Source organism: Cariama cristata, unplaced genomic scaffold (genome assembly GCF_000690535.1).
Source record: "Cariama cristata isolate BGI_N322 unplaced genomic scaffold, ASM69053v1 scaffold28344, whole genome shotgun sequence".
Taxonomy (NCBI): domain Eukaryota; kingdom Metazoa; phylum Chordata; class Aves; order Cariamiformes; family Cariamidae; genus Cariama; species Cariama cristata.
Window position 1 is genome coordinate 414 of NW_009615109.1, and position 15,486 is coordinate 15,899.

At 42.3% G+C, this 15,486-nt stretch overlaps 1 protein-coding gene across 1 annotated transcript in view; it reads left to right on the forward strand.

The window, feature by feature from the left end:
- Positions 1–15,486, forward strand: part of FZD6 (frizzled class receptor 6) — a 29,581-nt gene that overhangs the window by 135 nt on the left and 13,960 nt on the right. The window contains 1 exon segment of the mRNA XM_009699704.1: positions 1–71. This exon segment is cut by the window's left edge and continues 28 nt beyond it. Coding sequence (XP_009698006.1) covers positions 1–71 — 71 coding nt within the window.

Below are 15,486 nucleotides of genomic sequence, written 5' to 3' on the forward strand. Positions count from 1 at the left end.
CTTACAATATGACTTTTTTTCCAAACATCATGGGACACTATGATCAGGACACAGCTGCTCTCCAAATGGAGGTAAGTTCTTCCACTCCTGCTGCAGTATGTAGATATAAACACTGTGAAACCGCCTTTTTTGTCATTGAGAAATGGTTTGTGATATCTGTTGCACTGAATGACAAGGCAAATAATGTTTAGTGACTAGGTGTTTCTTTAAATCTTTTTGGAGTGCATTAAAGCTGCTTGGTTGTATGAGCACTGTGTAAGGGAAGTATAGACACGCACCCCACTCTAATCCCGCCTTGGATCTTGTGTTAGAGTGTAAGAGGAATGGGTGTAGCGCAGCAATGTGGCTATTCAGAGCTTTTCGGCAGAGCAGATCTCGTATAGCCCAGGCACCTCGCTGATGTACAGATCAATTCTTGAAATTCCCTGAGGACATAGCTTTTGATATATTGTCCTGCCTCAACTCAGGTAGTGCAAAAATAATGTTTAAAAGTTGCTCTTTATTCCTCTCTTAGTTTATGTCTACTAAGGAGAGGTACCTAAACTTATTCTTAGCCCTATTCTGCATTGTGGCTTTTGCAATCTGTTGTCTTCTGACTGTATTCTGAAACTTCTGACTGAAAGAGCAACGTTCTTTCCCCCCCCCCCGCCTTCTTTTAACTGAAGACAGACATTTTTCTTACCTGAACTGACTGTAACACATGGCTCCCTTGAGAATATGCCACCTTGTGGAAAGGCTTTGCCGATGGCAATAGGTATAAAGGGCGAGAGCCTCTCTGGGTGAGAGGCTTGTAAAACAAGTTTTAAACCTGTTGTGATAATGGCTTTTCCGTGGTAAGAGGAGGGGGAACATCTTAACACAGATCTTGAAAAGCTTACCATCTTGTGCTGTACAGAGAGTGAAACAGAATTGAGTTGAAAATTAGGAAATTTCTGGCTTAAAAAAAAACCCAAACATTATAGGTGGTATTGGAGGTGGCTACTGTTACTGAAATCTTATTTACATATTCTTTACTGAGCTTGGAGGAGGAGCTTGGTTCAGTTGCCAAAACATTTTTTTTTTTTTTTGTGTTGCTTGGGATAGTCAGGATTCCCTGTTTGGCCTCTAGCTGCCAGCCTGGAAAGGCACAGGCTTTGGTCTTGCATCATGTTTGCCAGCCCAGTGTAGATGTATGGGAAATTCTGGTATCAAATATTAAGACACCTGTATGCAAGCAGCTGAATTCAGCTGCAGATCTCAGATAAATTGTGGGCTTTTAAATTGGAAGGCAGGCTATTGGCTTCAGTTGTAAACTCTGTGCAGTGCCTTCTCCAGTCATCATTTGTCAGGAATGCTTTCTACAGCGTCTGCCACTTTATCTTGTCAGGTATGCTGCTGGTTCTTACTTGGTGTGTCTTAACTACAACTGCTGAGCCAGCTTTTGTCAGTATTTGTGCCTTGCAGTCATGCTGCTGTTACAGCAGAGAGACCACAGAGACATTTTTATTAGTTTGGTATGACTGACTTCTCTGAACAGTCAGTAACTTGTGCCTGGTGCACGCCTTCTGCATGGAGGGTGTTCCTTCTGGAAAGGGTTCATAGTACCTGTTCTCATGTAGCTACTTCATAAAAACTGTGTGGTAGCGAGAAGTGTTGTTGTTTTCTATCTTTTTTCCATCCTGTCTCCCTTATAACCACCTCTGACTACTGCAGTTGTTGATTGCTACTTAGCCAACTGACTGGGTGGCTATGTGGAACAGCAGTGTCTCTTAGGATTTGATTTCCCTACCCTGTTTCATTTGCTTCCTAGTGTCCTGTTATTGCCGCTATCTGGCCTCTAATTTGGTATACCTCACTACTCCAGTAGTGCAGGCATTTCTAAACTGCCTAATGTGTTTATGTGCTGATCTGCCTGCCTTTACTTGGGATTCAGCAGTGCTGATTGACTGCTTGATCGAACTGAATGTTTCAGACAGCTGCCTTACCAGTGAAAGGGTAAAGAGGTTTCCTCTCATTCTGTATGTAGCTAGTGTTGAATCAGTTGCTAGCGGTTCGATTGGATTTAATATGGTATTGTTATGGTGGTTGATGGCACTTAGTAATGGCACCAGTATAGTTTCTCCATGGTTCATTGCAACAGGGAACCTTCTCAGGATTTTCAAAGGGTTCTGCTTTTCAGGGGACTTGGTGCTGCAGCAGGGAAGGAGGAGCTATTGACTTTGGAATCTTGTTTAATTTCACTTTGCAGCCATGAAGAGGCAGCTTGTTGGGAGGTGGAGGAGACTTCTGTTTTAAGAGCTTGAATTTTTCTGTAATTGGTAGTCCAAACTTCGTTCATACCAAAGAAAGAATTTTAATAGTATGTTGGTTAAATCTTTCTTTTGATCCTTAGTGGGAATGCTTAAAGGCTTTGGTTTTTAATTCCATCTTGCTCTTCCCCCTCCCCTCCCCACAGCCTGTTGTCAAGACTGGGCATGGTCTTAGGATGTAAACACTGGGTTTTGAGATTGAGGCTCGTAATATTTTCCTCACTTTATCTTAACTGACTTTGAGCAAGCTGGTTAATCATGCAATCTCAGGGCACATGGTGGAGGCTTCTTCAAGAAATCCAAGTATTGTGTGCAGAAAGGGCCTTGATGTTAATCCTGTTTTCTGCTCCTATCACCTCTTCAAGCTTCTTCCCATTACTTATTTGGAGTATTTCCTCCCAGAAAGAATGAAGATTTGTCAAGGGGTTAAGTCTCACCTGAAGGTGAAGTTCACTCTCCAAAACTGTGGTAACTCTCTCCTGTGTCCGACTCTCAAGGCTCTACAGACGTTTTCTGCTGTGGGGAGTCCTGTATAGCCAGAAGAGCTGTGCTTTCCATCTGCTGGACAACAAAGGCTTCTGCACAGTTTCTCTACTTTCTGGAAAGGTGTTAAATTGGCATTTCTGGGATGGTGTCTTCATAGTAGTCCTCCAGGAGAGGATGATTTGGAGCCACTGTCTCAGGTGGTGGTTGTTCTCCAGGAAATAAGCTGGTCTATGGTCTTACATTTCTGCCTCATGTATCAACTCTTCATAACGATGTGCTATGAACCAGAACACTGAACTGGTTAGAGCTGGAAAAAAGACTAGTTCAATCTTACAGCCTCTGTTATGGGGGTTCTGGCTAGTGATGATAGTCCCTCTGGGATCTTATTTTCTGCAATAGAAAATTCATCATTTCCATTTGCTCCCCTCCATCCCCAGTTTTATCTATTTATTTTTTTATTCTGAGCTCTCAACTTGGCAAATTGAGTTTAGGCTATTTGCATTTTACTTTATATTTGGATTAGTTTTGTTTATACAACAAATGGTGATTTTAGGAAAGTAAAACCACATGGCTTTGTGGTGTGAAGTTTTGTGTATGTTAGCTAAGCAGCTGCATGGAGTGGAGTCTAATTATTTGCAGATGCTTACTGTATCTGTATCTCAAAGCAGTTTAACAGTAACACTGCTCATGTTACTACTAGCTCAGACGGGGAGGCTGAAGATCTAGGATTTATCTACTGAGGAAGATGGATGGACACAGCAGAGTAGCTGGTTCATTACAGTTATAATTAAATAGGTGTAACACTCCCTTGTGGTCATCCTCAAAACCAAGTCACTTCTAATTCCAAAGTAATTTCTACTTTAACTGTCCTGGAATAGGCTGTTAACATAAGGCATTATTCCAGCAAGGCAGAGAATGTTACTGTGTCATAACATTTTGTTCATATCTCTTAATCTGTTCTGCTGCAGTTCTGGAATGTGTCCACCATAGACAAGCCTGTAAGACTTCCTGACCTGGGTAAGTTCTACAGGTCTGTAGAAGTACAAAGGCAAAAGGCTTGCCAGTGAGTTTTTAAAGCAGACTGTACAAAACACTGGAAAATGTCCTACAGAGAACAATGAAGTACCTCAGAGAGACTGGAAAAATGATTCAGTAGTGAGTTTTCCGTTCACTTCTGAGTTCATGACCACGTGCCAGAACAGTGTGTGTGTGTTGATGGAGAGTTCAGTGCAACTGGCTGCAGCAATGGGAGAACTTGTATGAGAACTAGAGTTGGTTTAAACGAACAAACCAGTTTGAATTGGATTAAGGAGTACCTTCAAAAGCTTAATACTGAAGTTCTAGGAGTTAAAATTTTAAATGTAATCACTTAATTTGCTTCCACTAAATATGAATTTACAATTAATTCAATATGAAGATACTTCCAAAAACTGGAAACCTGGCGTCTGGCAAGCTTAAATCAGTACATATATGTGTGTGCATACACACAGGGAGGAGGAAGCTGTCCACCTTCTGTAGGTTGGGAGTTTTGGGGAAATAGGTGTGGTTTTGTGTAGAAGGTTGTTACTGGGATGTTCTGCAAAATAGCACAGGTGTGAATTTACTGAAACCTCTACAGACAGACATCCTGCCTCTCCCTCTTACTCCGTATCAGCAGTGTTTGGTGTAATACGTGAACCACTAGTACTTAAAACTTGCAGCTTAAATCCATGCTCTTAAATTTTTGGTAGCTCAGCTTCAATTAGGAAAACAATCAATATTCTCCATCTGCCTGGAGTTACATTTTGTCCCTGATGCTGCCTCAGAGCCTAAGTTGGAGAAGGGGTGCAGAGGAGTGGACATTGACCCAATGGAACAAGCACAAGGGGCTCTTTAATTCCTATTTTGCTTGTAACATTTTTGCTGTTTCTTTATCATATATCACTGGTACTAAGGGGTGGGGAAGGCTAATGTAAAAAGTGGCAAACGTAGCGCACTGTACATCATATGTTACTTAATACAAACTAAGGTAACTTTTCTAGCTTATCAGAACAAAGTGGTAGTCACGAAAGAGTTTGGTCGTGAAACAGCTAAATTGCTGCTTGTTAATTGAAAGTTGGCAAATGCTGAAGTATTTTTTTTTTATAGACACTTCATATTGGTCAAGGGAAATACAAAGCAATACGGCCGATTTATGTGCTGGGTAAGTCTCTAGAAATACAGAATAGATGGATAGGAGTAATTTTGTTTTGAGCATAACTGTCACTTGTAGAAAAGCTTTGGCTAAGATGTCAAAAACATATGAGTTGTACACATCAGTGTCATTTTGCACAATACCATAAACATTTGGGAAATGTGTTTTCATTTTTGCACCCTCTTGCTCTCAGGTGTTCCAAAGAAACGTAAGTCATCCTTAGTTCTTACGGTGGTTCTTACAGCAGGACATTCATAAACCGTCTTTGCTGATTCCTGTGGGTACGCTAAATTACAGCCATGAAAAAAGTGCTTGTTGCTGTAGTAGTGAGGCCCTTCAAGTGATTAGCTTGTGCAGATTGTCTGAAACCAGACAGGTGTATGTGTGTAATCCTGGCTTTAAGCGTATTGATCATCTGCAAAGTCTAATGCTGCTTTGTCTGAACAGCATTCCTTGTCCACTTGCTAATGTGAATAGTACTGCCTTGCTCCTTTTTCCAAAACAATGCTGCTTAGAATGCATGGGGGTCCAAAGTAACGTCTGCTTGATGAAGAGAGGGTATTTACGTTATGGTAACTGGGTTCATTGAGGTGGCGGTGACAGTGTGACTCCTAGAGCCTCATCTTTATCCATGTTCAGAGCCTATGTCTGCACTAGCAAGTAATTTGGTGTTACAGGTGTGGATCACTAGGTGAAGTTATCATACTTCTTGCCTCTCCACTGCATGAGACACAGGGGTTTTACTCTGGAGTAGATTTAGGCCAGTCCTACTGTGCAGGAGATCTGAAGTTGGCCTATGGAAGGCTATCTTCCAGGTCTTTCTCAACAGCAGACCTTTCTGGGAAATACCACGGTATCCTGTTGTTGATCTCCTGCAGACTGTTGTCCCTTCCACAGTACCCTGTCCAGTGTTGATGTGTAGCTGCAAGTCCTGGTGGTTTCTGAGTCTCACAGTGCAGCCTCTGTCTCGGACCCCTCTTCTCCATCCTCATATGCTAAGGCTAAACGAAGGCACTATAACAGTGGAGCGATGGGCTGTGGCTGCCACCTACTCCACAAGGACACCTGTGAATTAATGGAGTTATGCAGGCTTCTGTAAAACTGGTTATGTAGAGAAGGAAAACATGGACAGAGCTACTGAGTTTGGAACTGCTTTATCTTGGCTGATAGGAGGCGATTAGGGCTTGGGAGCTGAGCCCAGACTGGTGGGAACACATCATGCTTGGAATTGGGGCAAGCCAGTGGTGGGTACAAAGCTTTCAGACGTGGAAAGGTGCGACTTCAAGATCGTCTCCATGTTTAAGGAAGTGGCTGTTGCCCTGTGGAACCTTGTGATCTTCACCTGGTCAGTAGCAAATCAGATTAGGGAAGATGAGTCTGCTGAAGGTGATGTGGTGACCTTGACTTCAAAGGTCATTCTTCACATTGTCTTCCTTTGAATAGCAGACAAGTGGACAAAATCGTATACAATTGTGTACAGGTGACCCATGCTGTTTTCCCTCTGCTGTTCATGAGTTGTCAGACTGTGTGGGATCGAGTATCTCATTACAGCTCGCATCCAGCGCATTGGCCCATGGCACCTCTGGCAACAGCAACTTGATTGTCTTGCAGGCCTTGGTGAACCACCAAGGTACATTTGTGGACATCTTTTCAACACTCATGATGCTTATGTCTTCTACAAATCTGACCTAAGAATGCAAGGGGATTTTGATCCCTTCTTTCTGAAGAGAGCTTTGTGGTGTTTAAGTACCTTCCTGCAACTGTGAGAGATGCTGTTTGCCCGCAGTGCTGCATAGGTCATAAGGCTGTATGGAGCCCAGGCCCTCGTTGCACGCAGGTGGAGGTGAAGTGCAAGTTTGGTTTTCCATTTGCAAGATGGATGTGATGTTCAGGATGACAGCTTGGCTGCAGGATGTTGTCTATACCTTTGTTGATAAAGACCACAAAAAGCAAATGGTCCAGGAAAGGAGCACATGGGATAGAGGATGTGGTCAATGTCAATGCTTTCTTTTCCAGTTTGACAATGCAATGATTAAATATGACAATTTCTAAAGCTACTGTTGTGTCACCTCTTTAATTCTCTACTCCATTCCAAAGGAGGGAATGGGAGTGCCTGCATCACAAAGCTTGCTGACTCTTTCTCTCGCTATCTGCTGTTGATTCACCAGCCCTTTGGGGCAAACATGGTTGCTTTGTCTCCTGTTGCCTTTTTGGACCTTTTCTGTGTATTGTGTGCAGCTGTGATTGCTGCATCACAGTAGTAATTTGCTTGCCAGAGGAAAAGATGCATACGTCTGCCCTCTTCTCCTGAACTACATAGTGGAGATGAGTAGAGACTTGCTTGCTTTCTGCTTAGGTATTAGAAGGGGAGATGTGCAGGAGGACACAAGAGCTGTGTGAGAAGCTACTGTAAATGGAGGCAGAGAAACTTGTTATGATACAGAGGCATAGTGGACAGGCCAGGATGATCAGTCTTTGCAGGGCAGAAAGGATGTCCTCTTACCAAAGGTATCTGCTCCTTTCCATGCCTATAGTGTGACAGACGAGAGCTTCCTGGGGGCAGTGGGAATCATCTGTCTTTCCTGTGTGTAAACTTCTGGGAGATCAAGTTGTTTCAGAGAATAACCACATCCTTCCCAGCTTGGCCCATGCTATATTCCCCAGAGGGCCTGCACAACCAGATTGCTTCAATCCCAGTAACTACTGCCACAAAGCACTTCGTGGCCAAACTCTCCACATGTTTATCCTACATACAGAAATTAAAAGCAGCTTTTCTGAGAGGGACTGTACCCATCCAGCCTCATGATGGCCTAGCAATACCTGATTACCCAGACTCCATGTCTCAGCGCTCTACTGCTTCACATGGGCTGATGTGCTTGCTAGAAAGGTACAAGGCGCACCATTTTGAGCAAAGCTTCAGAATCCACCTGGGTGGGGGAATCTCTGGGGGGAGTATGCCTGGAACTACAAGCAAAGTGTTATATGCTGAAGGTTAACATGGCCCACAGATCACAAGATGAAAGAGTAGAAGAAAAGGTGGCCTTGAGGTTTTTAGAACAGGAGAAATAAGGAAGATAACAGAGGGGAAAGGCACCATGGCCAACAAAATGAGCACTGTGGGCTAACAGTAAGGAAACGCTGGCTAATGCAGGCATTCAAAACTGGGGAGAACAGGAGGGGTCCCAGCAGCTACCTTGCTGTGTCAGGCATGCTGCTTGCCACCCTCCCTTGGGTGGTTTGGTGCCTGTGGATGGGGGTGAATGGGAGTTATGGATAAGGAGGGAGGTCTATCTAGGACTGGGCTGACTTCTTAGAGGCCTTCATGCATCTGCCCCACTGGTTGCCACTATAGTCAATAGTCGGGCAGTTTTGGAGGGAAATGTAAGGTCTCCTGCAGAAATTGCCACCCGTGTCACATGTCTAAAGCCTCCTGATCCTTTACCAATTGGGCAGCAGGTTGGGCCAAGAGCTGCTCTGGCCCTTTTCCATGTCCTTGATGGGCCCTTCAGTGACCACTTGCACGGTGCTGTTTCTCCGTCTGCCTTCGCCAGTGCCACCTCAGCTGCAAAGTGCTGCAGCATCGCCACAGGTGACTCCCCCGGGGTGTGTGCTGCCTTTTGTCTGCAGCAGTCTAGGAATGAGATGCTGGGGGGAGAAGGAAGAGGTGCTATTGCATATACATCTTATAAGGAGGTGGATGCATTCTCCTCTTTATCAGAGGCACCTGTGGAGGAGAAGAAAACCAAATGTGAGTCCTCGACTGCCTGTGAGGTTACAGTACAGTAACATGGCTTGTGAGCTCCCTACAGCCCCCAGCTTCTCATTGGTGAAGGTTTCTGCAGTGTGATGGAGGTGCTGGGGTTGTACCTGTTTCTATTTAGACTGGCTCCTGTGAGGGGTGGGTGAAATCTCACACCGAGTTGTCCCATCGAGTAGTGACAAATTACTTCTGTGCTACAGCAAGCAATGAACTGTTGGGAAACTGTCTTTCCTTCACCTCTTTGATCTCACTAGCAGGAGGAGGCAGGGTGTTTAAGGTGTCAAGGATTTGGGTGGAGATTTTGGAGGGATGGAGAAGATGACTGTGTGAGGCACTGTGTGCAGAAAGAGGCTCCTGTGGTAACATTATTAGCTTTAAGAGACCCCTTTCTTTTATTTGGATATCTTGCATTGGGAGGAAGGAGGAGATGATCATAAAGTAATGGGGTAAAGGAATGAGCTTCTTTCCTTAACAGCTACCTCATCAATTCTTTAGAACTTGGATTTTTTTTTTTCAAATATTATTTAAAAGCAAGTTATTTTTCTTGCTTTCTTGCCTCTCAGGTTGGCCTGTGTCTCAGAATAAATAAAAATTAATAGTAAGCAAAAAATAATAAATAGAAATAATTTAATTAAGATGCATACATATGTCTACAGAGCAAAAAAATCTATAACTATTCAGGTTATAACTGTTTTAGACATTTTATTGTCATAAAAATAAATAACTGAACAGAAATACTATGGAAGAAATATACCTCTGTGGAAGGTAAGAACTATTTCCCACAAATACTTGGGAATGAAGTATCACATTTTTTTCCAAAAGATTTTATGTATGTATTTTTAAAATCTTAAGTACTACTTTTCCTATTACAATAAATATCTACTCTGACTAATAATGATAATTATCAATAATAATTATAGCTTTGTTTTCAAACTATAGTGAAGTTGATAGCAATAGAAGTGAATTTAAAGGGGAAGGCCTTGTTTTCCATTTTGTGTGCACACTCATCTTCCCAGAAGCAGTGATTTTACAGAAAATTACTCTGGATCAAAATTTGTGGCAGATGGTGGATGCTAAGTATATAGGAAGTTGGCTACGTGGTGAAAGCTTCCCATACACAAACAAACTGGGGCTGCCATCTGGTTTTCCATTGTGCTTTTGAACTGTCTCTGGTTTGTGGCTCAGACTCAGGTCATTTGTTTCTAGTGTTGTGTCTGACTTTTGTTGGTCCGTGCTCATGTGTTACTGGGAATTCATTCAGAAGATCCTGTCCTCCTTGTCAACCCATGTGCATAGCAGAAGTGACTCGTGAAGATTTTCTAGGGACAAAGCAAATCTATTTGAAGTTCAGGGAAGCATTCGATACTGTACTGCATGAAAATTGTTAAAATTATAATTTCTGTAAACTTTCACTTACCCATTCACTTTGTTGTGATGTAAGAGAAAACATCAGTCAGGCATGCACAAGTCAGAGGACTGAGTTGAAGCCCGTGAAGCTGCAGTTACCTACCTCACCACCTGCAGTTCTTACCTCTGACTTCATTATGTCCAGTTTGTCATACCTTCGGACACTGACACACTGCTTGGCTGGCCATGAGACAAGCTATGTCTCATTTTTGTGAGATATGGGCAAGAAAACAATGGCTGTGGTTGCTTATGATTTCATTGGATTTGGGAGGCTGAAGGTGGCAGTTTATATTTCCCTGTTAGCATGGGAATTAACTTCGTAAGTCAGGAGATTTTTCCAACTTCTGTACTATATCTCTATCCCCACCTAACCAATAGCATGGCTAGCCCAAGTCCGCAAAGAGTGGAAAACTTGGTGCAGGCAACAGTGTGGCTCCTTGCAGAGCTTCCTCAGGTCTAATGGAGTCAGCTTTGAGCCAAAGGTGGTGTGCCATATCGCTGTGTTCCTGGGTAGACTTGAAGCAGAATCAGCGGCCATGTAGAAATGACGCCTGGCTGTGCTGGTGCTGGTCTGCGCAGAGCTGGTTCAGATGCCTTTGCTTCCACAGAACTGACTTTCTTGCCATGCCAGTAACTCTGTGATGGTAAAGGACATCGAATGCTCTGGTGTTCTCCTAGTATTAGCATGGCTTGGCTTTAGGAAAGAGGAGTTAAGTAACTTGTGGGGATGAGGACTGGTTGTCCCTTCCAGGCTGAGTTGGCAGTGATAGGGATATCTCTAAACTCCAGATTGTATGGCTTTCTGGCACAGAAATGTCTCTTGCTTTTCTCTGTTGGTCCTGATTCACCATATTTAAAATGCTCAGGGGAACAGGATCCTCAGTTTGTCTCCTAGGAGCATACCAGCCACTGAGCTGTTGACTTAAGCTCTTTTTTTTTTTTTTTTAGGACTGCTTTTATTTTATAGACTGGCAGAAGAGGTGTATGCACATGGATCCCTGAGCATTCTGAGAAGTAGTCTGTTGCATAAACGCTGCCTCGGAGCTTGGCGTTAGTTGCCTAACTTTTGGAGATGTGTACTGTTTGATTCCTGCTCCTCTTGAGCATTTTCTTCTGGCTGTGAGGTTATCTCTTCTTCCTGAGTTCTGTGAATGTCATTCTCAGATGCCTCTCGGATAGGGAAACTGCTGTGAGGACTTTGTGAGGTGCCTGGAAGTCAGGCATCACAAGTTTCTGATGAAATAGCCAGTCCCCTTTGTGGGTCTGGCTCACAATTGCTTTACTTGATGTTGCAGAAGACTGACAGGAGATTGCTTGAGAAGACCAGTCCTGTCATGACTGAGATTTTCCTGATCTAGTTTATGCATGAAGTAGGCAAGGAAGAAAGCATGGTGCAGGGTTAATACACTGGTAACTTGTGTGGTGCTGTTCTGCGAAAGTGCTTTTCCACACTCACAAAGATAGGGGGAAACATGAATTTGGTCTGACTGTTTTGGAACCAGAGCAATAACGACTTCTGCTGGAATTCCCTTCAAATGAGGAGCTTCTTTATAGAATACAGGCAGTCTATCAATACTGTCACTGGTAATCTTCTAAATTGTATTCTACACAAAAAGTTCAGTAATAAATCCATTTAGTGCTTTAATAGGTAGCAAATACATGAAGAATTTAAGATTATTTTGAGGTTCTTCTGCTACTCCAATCTAGATGTAATGAAGCTCTGTCTAGACTTCAGATGTTTGAGGGCCCGCAGTATACTTTCCTTCAGTTAACTTATATTTGTCTGTCTTTTATGCTTTGTATAGTATACATGGAGATAAAACCATATATAATTGAAAACTTTGTATAAATAGTTCTGTAATGCTTGGGAAAACTCTCTCATGTTTGTTTTGGACTGTAAATTGCAGAGGCTGGAATATCTATAATTTAGGTCAAGCTATGATTTAGGTTAGAACCACAAAATGCAGTGAATTTTGCTAATAAGCTATTTTGGAAAGTATTGCAATACTTGTACTTCAGTTTACTTCAGAGTAACTTTTTGGTGAGATGTAATATTCCTGTTTATATTGTTTCTAAGCTTTACTATAGTTAAAAAAATGTAAGGATATATGTATTTTTATTTTGCGCTTAAAGATACTTAAAGGGAAAACACAGAACTATGTTGTTTTACTACAGAAAGAAATTCTGTAGTTGCTAGTTAATGCAAAACAGCCCGGAGCCCATAGAAGTAAAAAACAGAATAGCCTGCTTTATCTTTCTGTGTATGTGTCTCTGTATACTGGCAATGGCAAGTTTAGTGCCCAGTTGTGATGTTGGAGTAGTTTTCTGGAGTTTATGGAGGGGTTTTTTGGTTGTTTTGTGTTGTGTTTGGTTTTTTTTTTAAGTGCATGAGTGCCTTGCTGCCCTACTGACCTTTGAAAACCTTCCCCCATGTGCCTTGTCCTTACCCTGTTTGGATTTCTGATTAATATTCCCATCAACTTCGGACAGATCATTTGAAGGTTCAGGCTTGAATATGTATATCAAAGTATATTGCATGTGTAGGGGTGAATGATGGTGAAGAGTTTGCAAATACACTCATGGTTTTGTTGCAAATGGATGTTTAGATGATTAATTCAGCTCATCGAGCAGTTGCACAGCCTGGGATCTGAACTGATGCCTGGCTAGTTTAGCTTGAGGCGGGTGATGAAGCTCTGGCCCACTGAGTCTGTACTGCATGGGCATCTGACTGCTTGCCGGTCAGTCCCTGAGCCACGGGAGTGTACAGCACAGCATTTTTTAAGATCAGCTGCCATCTGACTTTGCCTTCTAAATGATGATGGTTCAGGTGCTGACTGGTTGGCAGCTCCCACACCTGCATGGCCGTGGACGGAACAGACTGCTGGGAACAGTTCAGCCCATCAGCTGGTGCAAGTTAAGCTGCCCCCATGCTTTGTTCAAAGCCCTTTGAAAGTCCGAGTGCATGCATTGCCTTTGCTGTTCAGTTGAAGGACAGAGGTGAAAACTCATATCTTTGCAAACATCTTTTGTTGCAGAACAGCATTGTTTGGTCCACTTTCTTGTTTACTACATGTTTCTTCCCCTCCGCCCAGCTCCTTGAACTCCAGATTGTCCTTGAGTAGGAAATTTAAACTATTTTGTCTTTTAAACTATGGGGGTAACCTACTTTCTACTCTGACAAAAGATTTCATTCTTATCTCTGTAAATGCTAAACTGATTGTGTTTAAAAAATGTTTGACAAGCTTTTAAATTAAACATGACTGCAGTTGCATTAATTCTGTTGTGAAGCTGCAGAAGGTAATGCTGCATTCTTTAAAAGCAGCTTATTAAAATAAAAGTCAAATTTCATGTGGTTTTGATGGTTTTCTTTTACCTCTGTCAAATTAGGATGCACTAATGATGCATATTAATTAAACTTAAAATATTTTAGATATGAATATATATATTTCTATCAGTGAATTTTAGTCCTGAAAAACCTCTGTTGTAGAGGAGTTAAAGACAAGGAACTACTGGAGAGAGTCCAGCGGAGGGCAACGAGGATGATGAGGGGCCTGGAGCATCTCCCTTATGAGAAAAGGCTGAGGGAACTGGGTCTGTTCAGCCTGCAGAAGAGAAGACTGAGAGGGGATCTCATCAATGCTTATAAATACCTTAAGGGCAGGTGTCAAGAAGATGGGGCCAGACTCTTTCCGGTGGTGCCCAGCGACAGGTTAAGGGGCAATGGGCACAAACTGAAACTCGGGAAGTTCCATCTGAGTATGAGGAAGAACTTCTGTACTTTGAGGGTGGCAGAGCCCTGGGACAGGCTGCCCAGAGAGGCTGTGGAGTCTCCTTCTCTGGAGATATTCAAAACCCGCCTGGACACGATCCTGTGCAACCTGCTGTAGGTGACCCTGCTTTGGCAGGGAGGGGGGGACGAGATGATCTCCAGAAGTCCCTTCCAAACCCCCACCATTCTGTGATTCTGTGAGTTACCCATGTAACTTAAACTCTGTTTAGAAAATATAGATTATGTCTGATAACTTGCTGCTGCCAGCAAGAGTCAATTATTACCCACAGCTTAGTAGTGACATGGAGTATGTGGGCCCCCAGATTAGTTCATACCATCTTTGTTGGTAGTTCAAAGGATGGTTGACATTGCACTAATGTTTGTGAGCTGCACCCACGTTTCTCTTTGCAGCTCTGTGTTAAGTAGCAACTTCTAGCAGACATGTAACAACAAGACGCTGACACTTACACTGCCTTAGCCTCCTGCAAAGTAGTGTCTAAATCCTCACATACCAACTTAAAAGTGTCTTTAACTTGCCTTTGATCTAAATCCATCAACATAACTTCCAACAGGAAGAACCTAGTCTTTTCTCAACCTTGCTTTAAATCTAATTGAACTTGAAAATTTCATCCTTCATTTAGTTTCATGTGTTAGGACATCTGTTTATCATTACTTACCTAATTGTGTGTGAATTAGAAGTCAGAGATTCTTGGCCGCTGATTGACTGTGGACATCAGCAAATTACCACCCTTACCAGCCTATCTAGGAACTGTGTGAAAGCATCAGTCTCTCTGGGTATGAAGCTAATCTTGTTCACATCCAGTCCAGAATAACTCTATTGAAACAATAGTGTAGGATGAAATCATCCATGCCATACTTGTTTCACTGTTTTTAATTGAAACAGATTATAATCATAAAAGTGGCTAAAGATACTGTGAAGCTTGTTAGTATAGCTCTGTGAGTATAAAGAGTAATTACTGCCTGTTCTTTTGTGACCATTTATATACACCATGGTTGACAGTGGCCGTATTTCCTAAATATCACATATGAAAGTGTATATGTAAAATATATTGTGTTTAGGTTTTGAGGTTGTACTTTAACTCTACAGTGACACTTACTGGACAGTACTTGTGTTTAAGTCTGGTACTGTAAATGATTAATCATTAATTGTTAATTATTAGTCATTAAAAGTGTCCTGTGAGGAGCAAGGGAGTTGCACTCAATGATCATTATAGGTCCCTTCCAACTTGAGGTATTTTGTGATTCTAATTATTGATCATTTAGGCAAGTGTTATTTCTTGTAAAGCAGGTAAATAGTTTCACAAATAACAATGTGCATCTTTAATATAGGTAGGAATCTGGGGTACACAGTGTAGTATGGTCATAGAAATTCAGATTTAAGCCCATGTTTGCTTCCAAGATTGAAAGACGCAGTTATGTAAGTGACAAGGTTGTAATGTTGTTGCTTTAGGTCACAAGATTCGTATCAAAGCATGAAACAGGTACCATTGCTTAACGTTGAGACAGTTGGTGTCTCTCATTAACTTAGTTAACCTCAGTGTTAACTAGATTAGCTAAACGAAATGTTTTAAGTTGGTAGCTA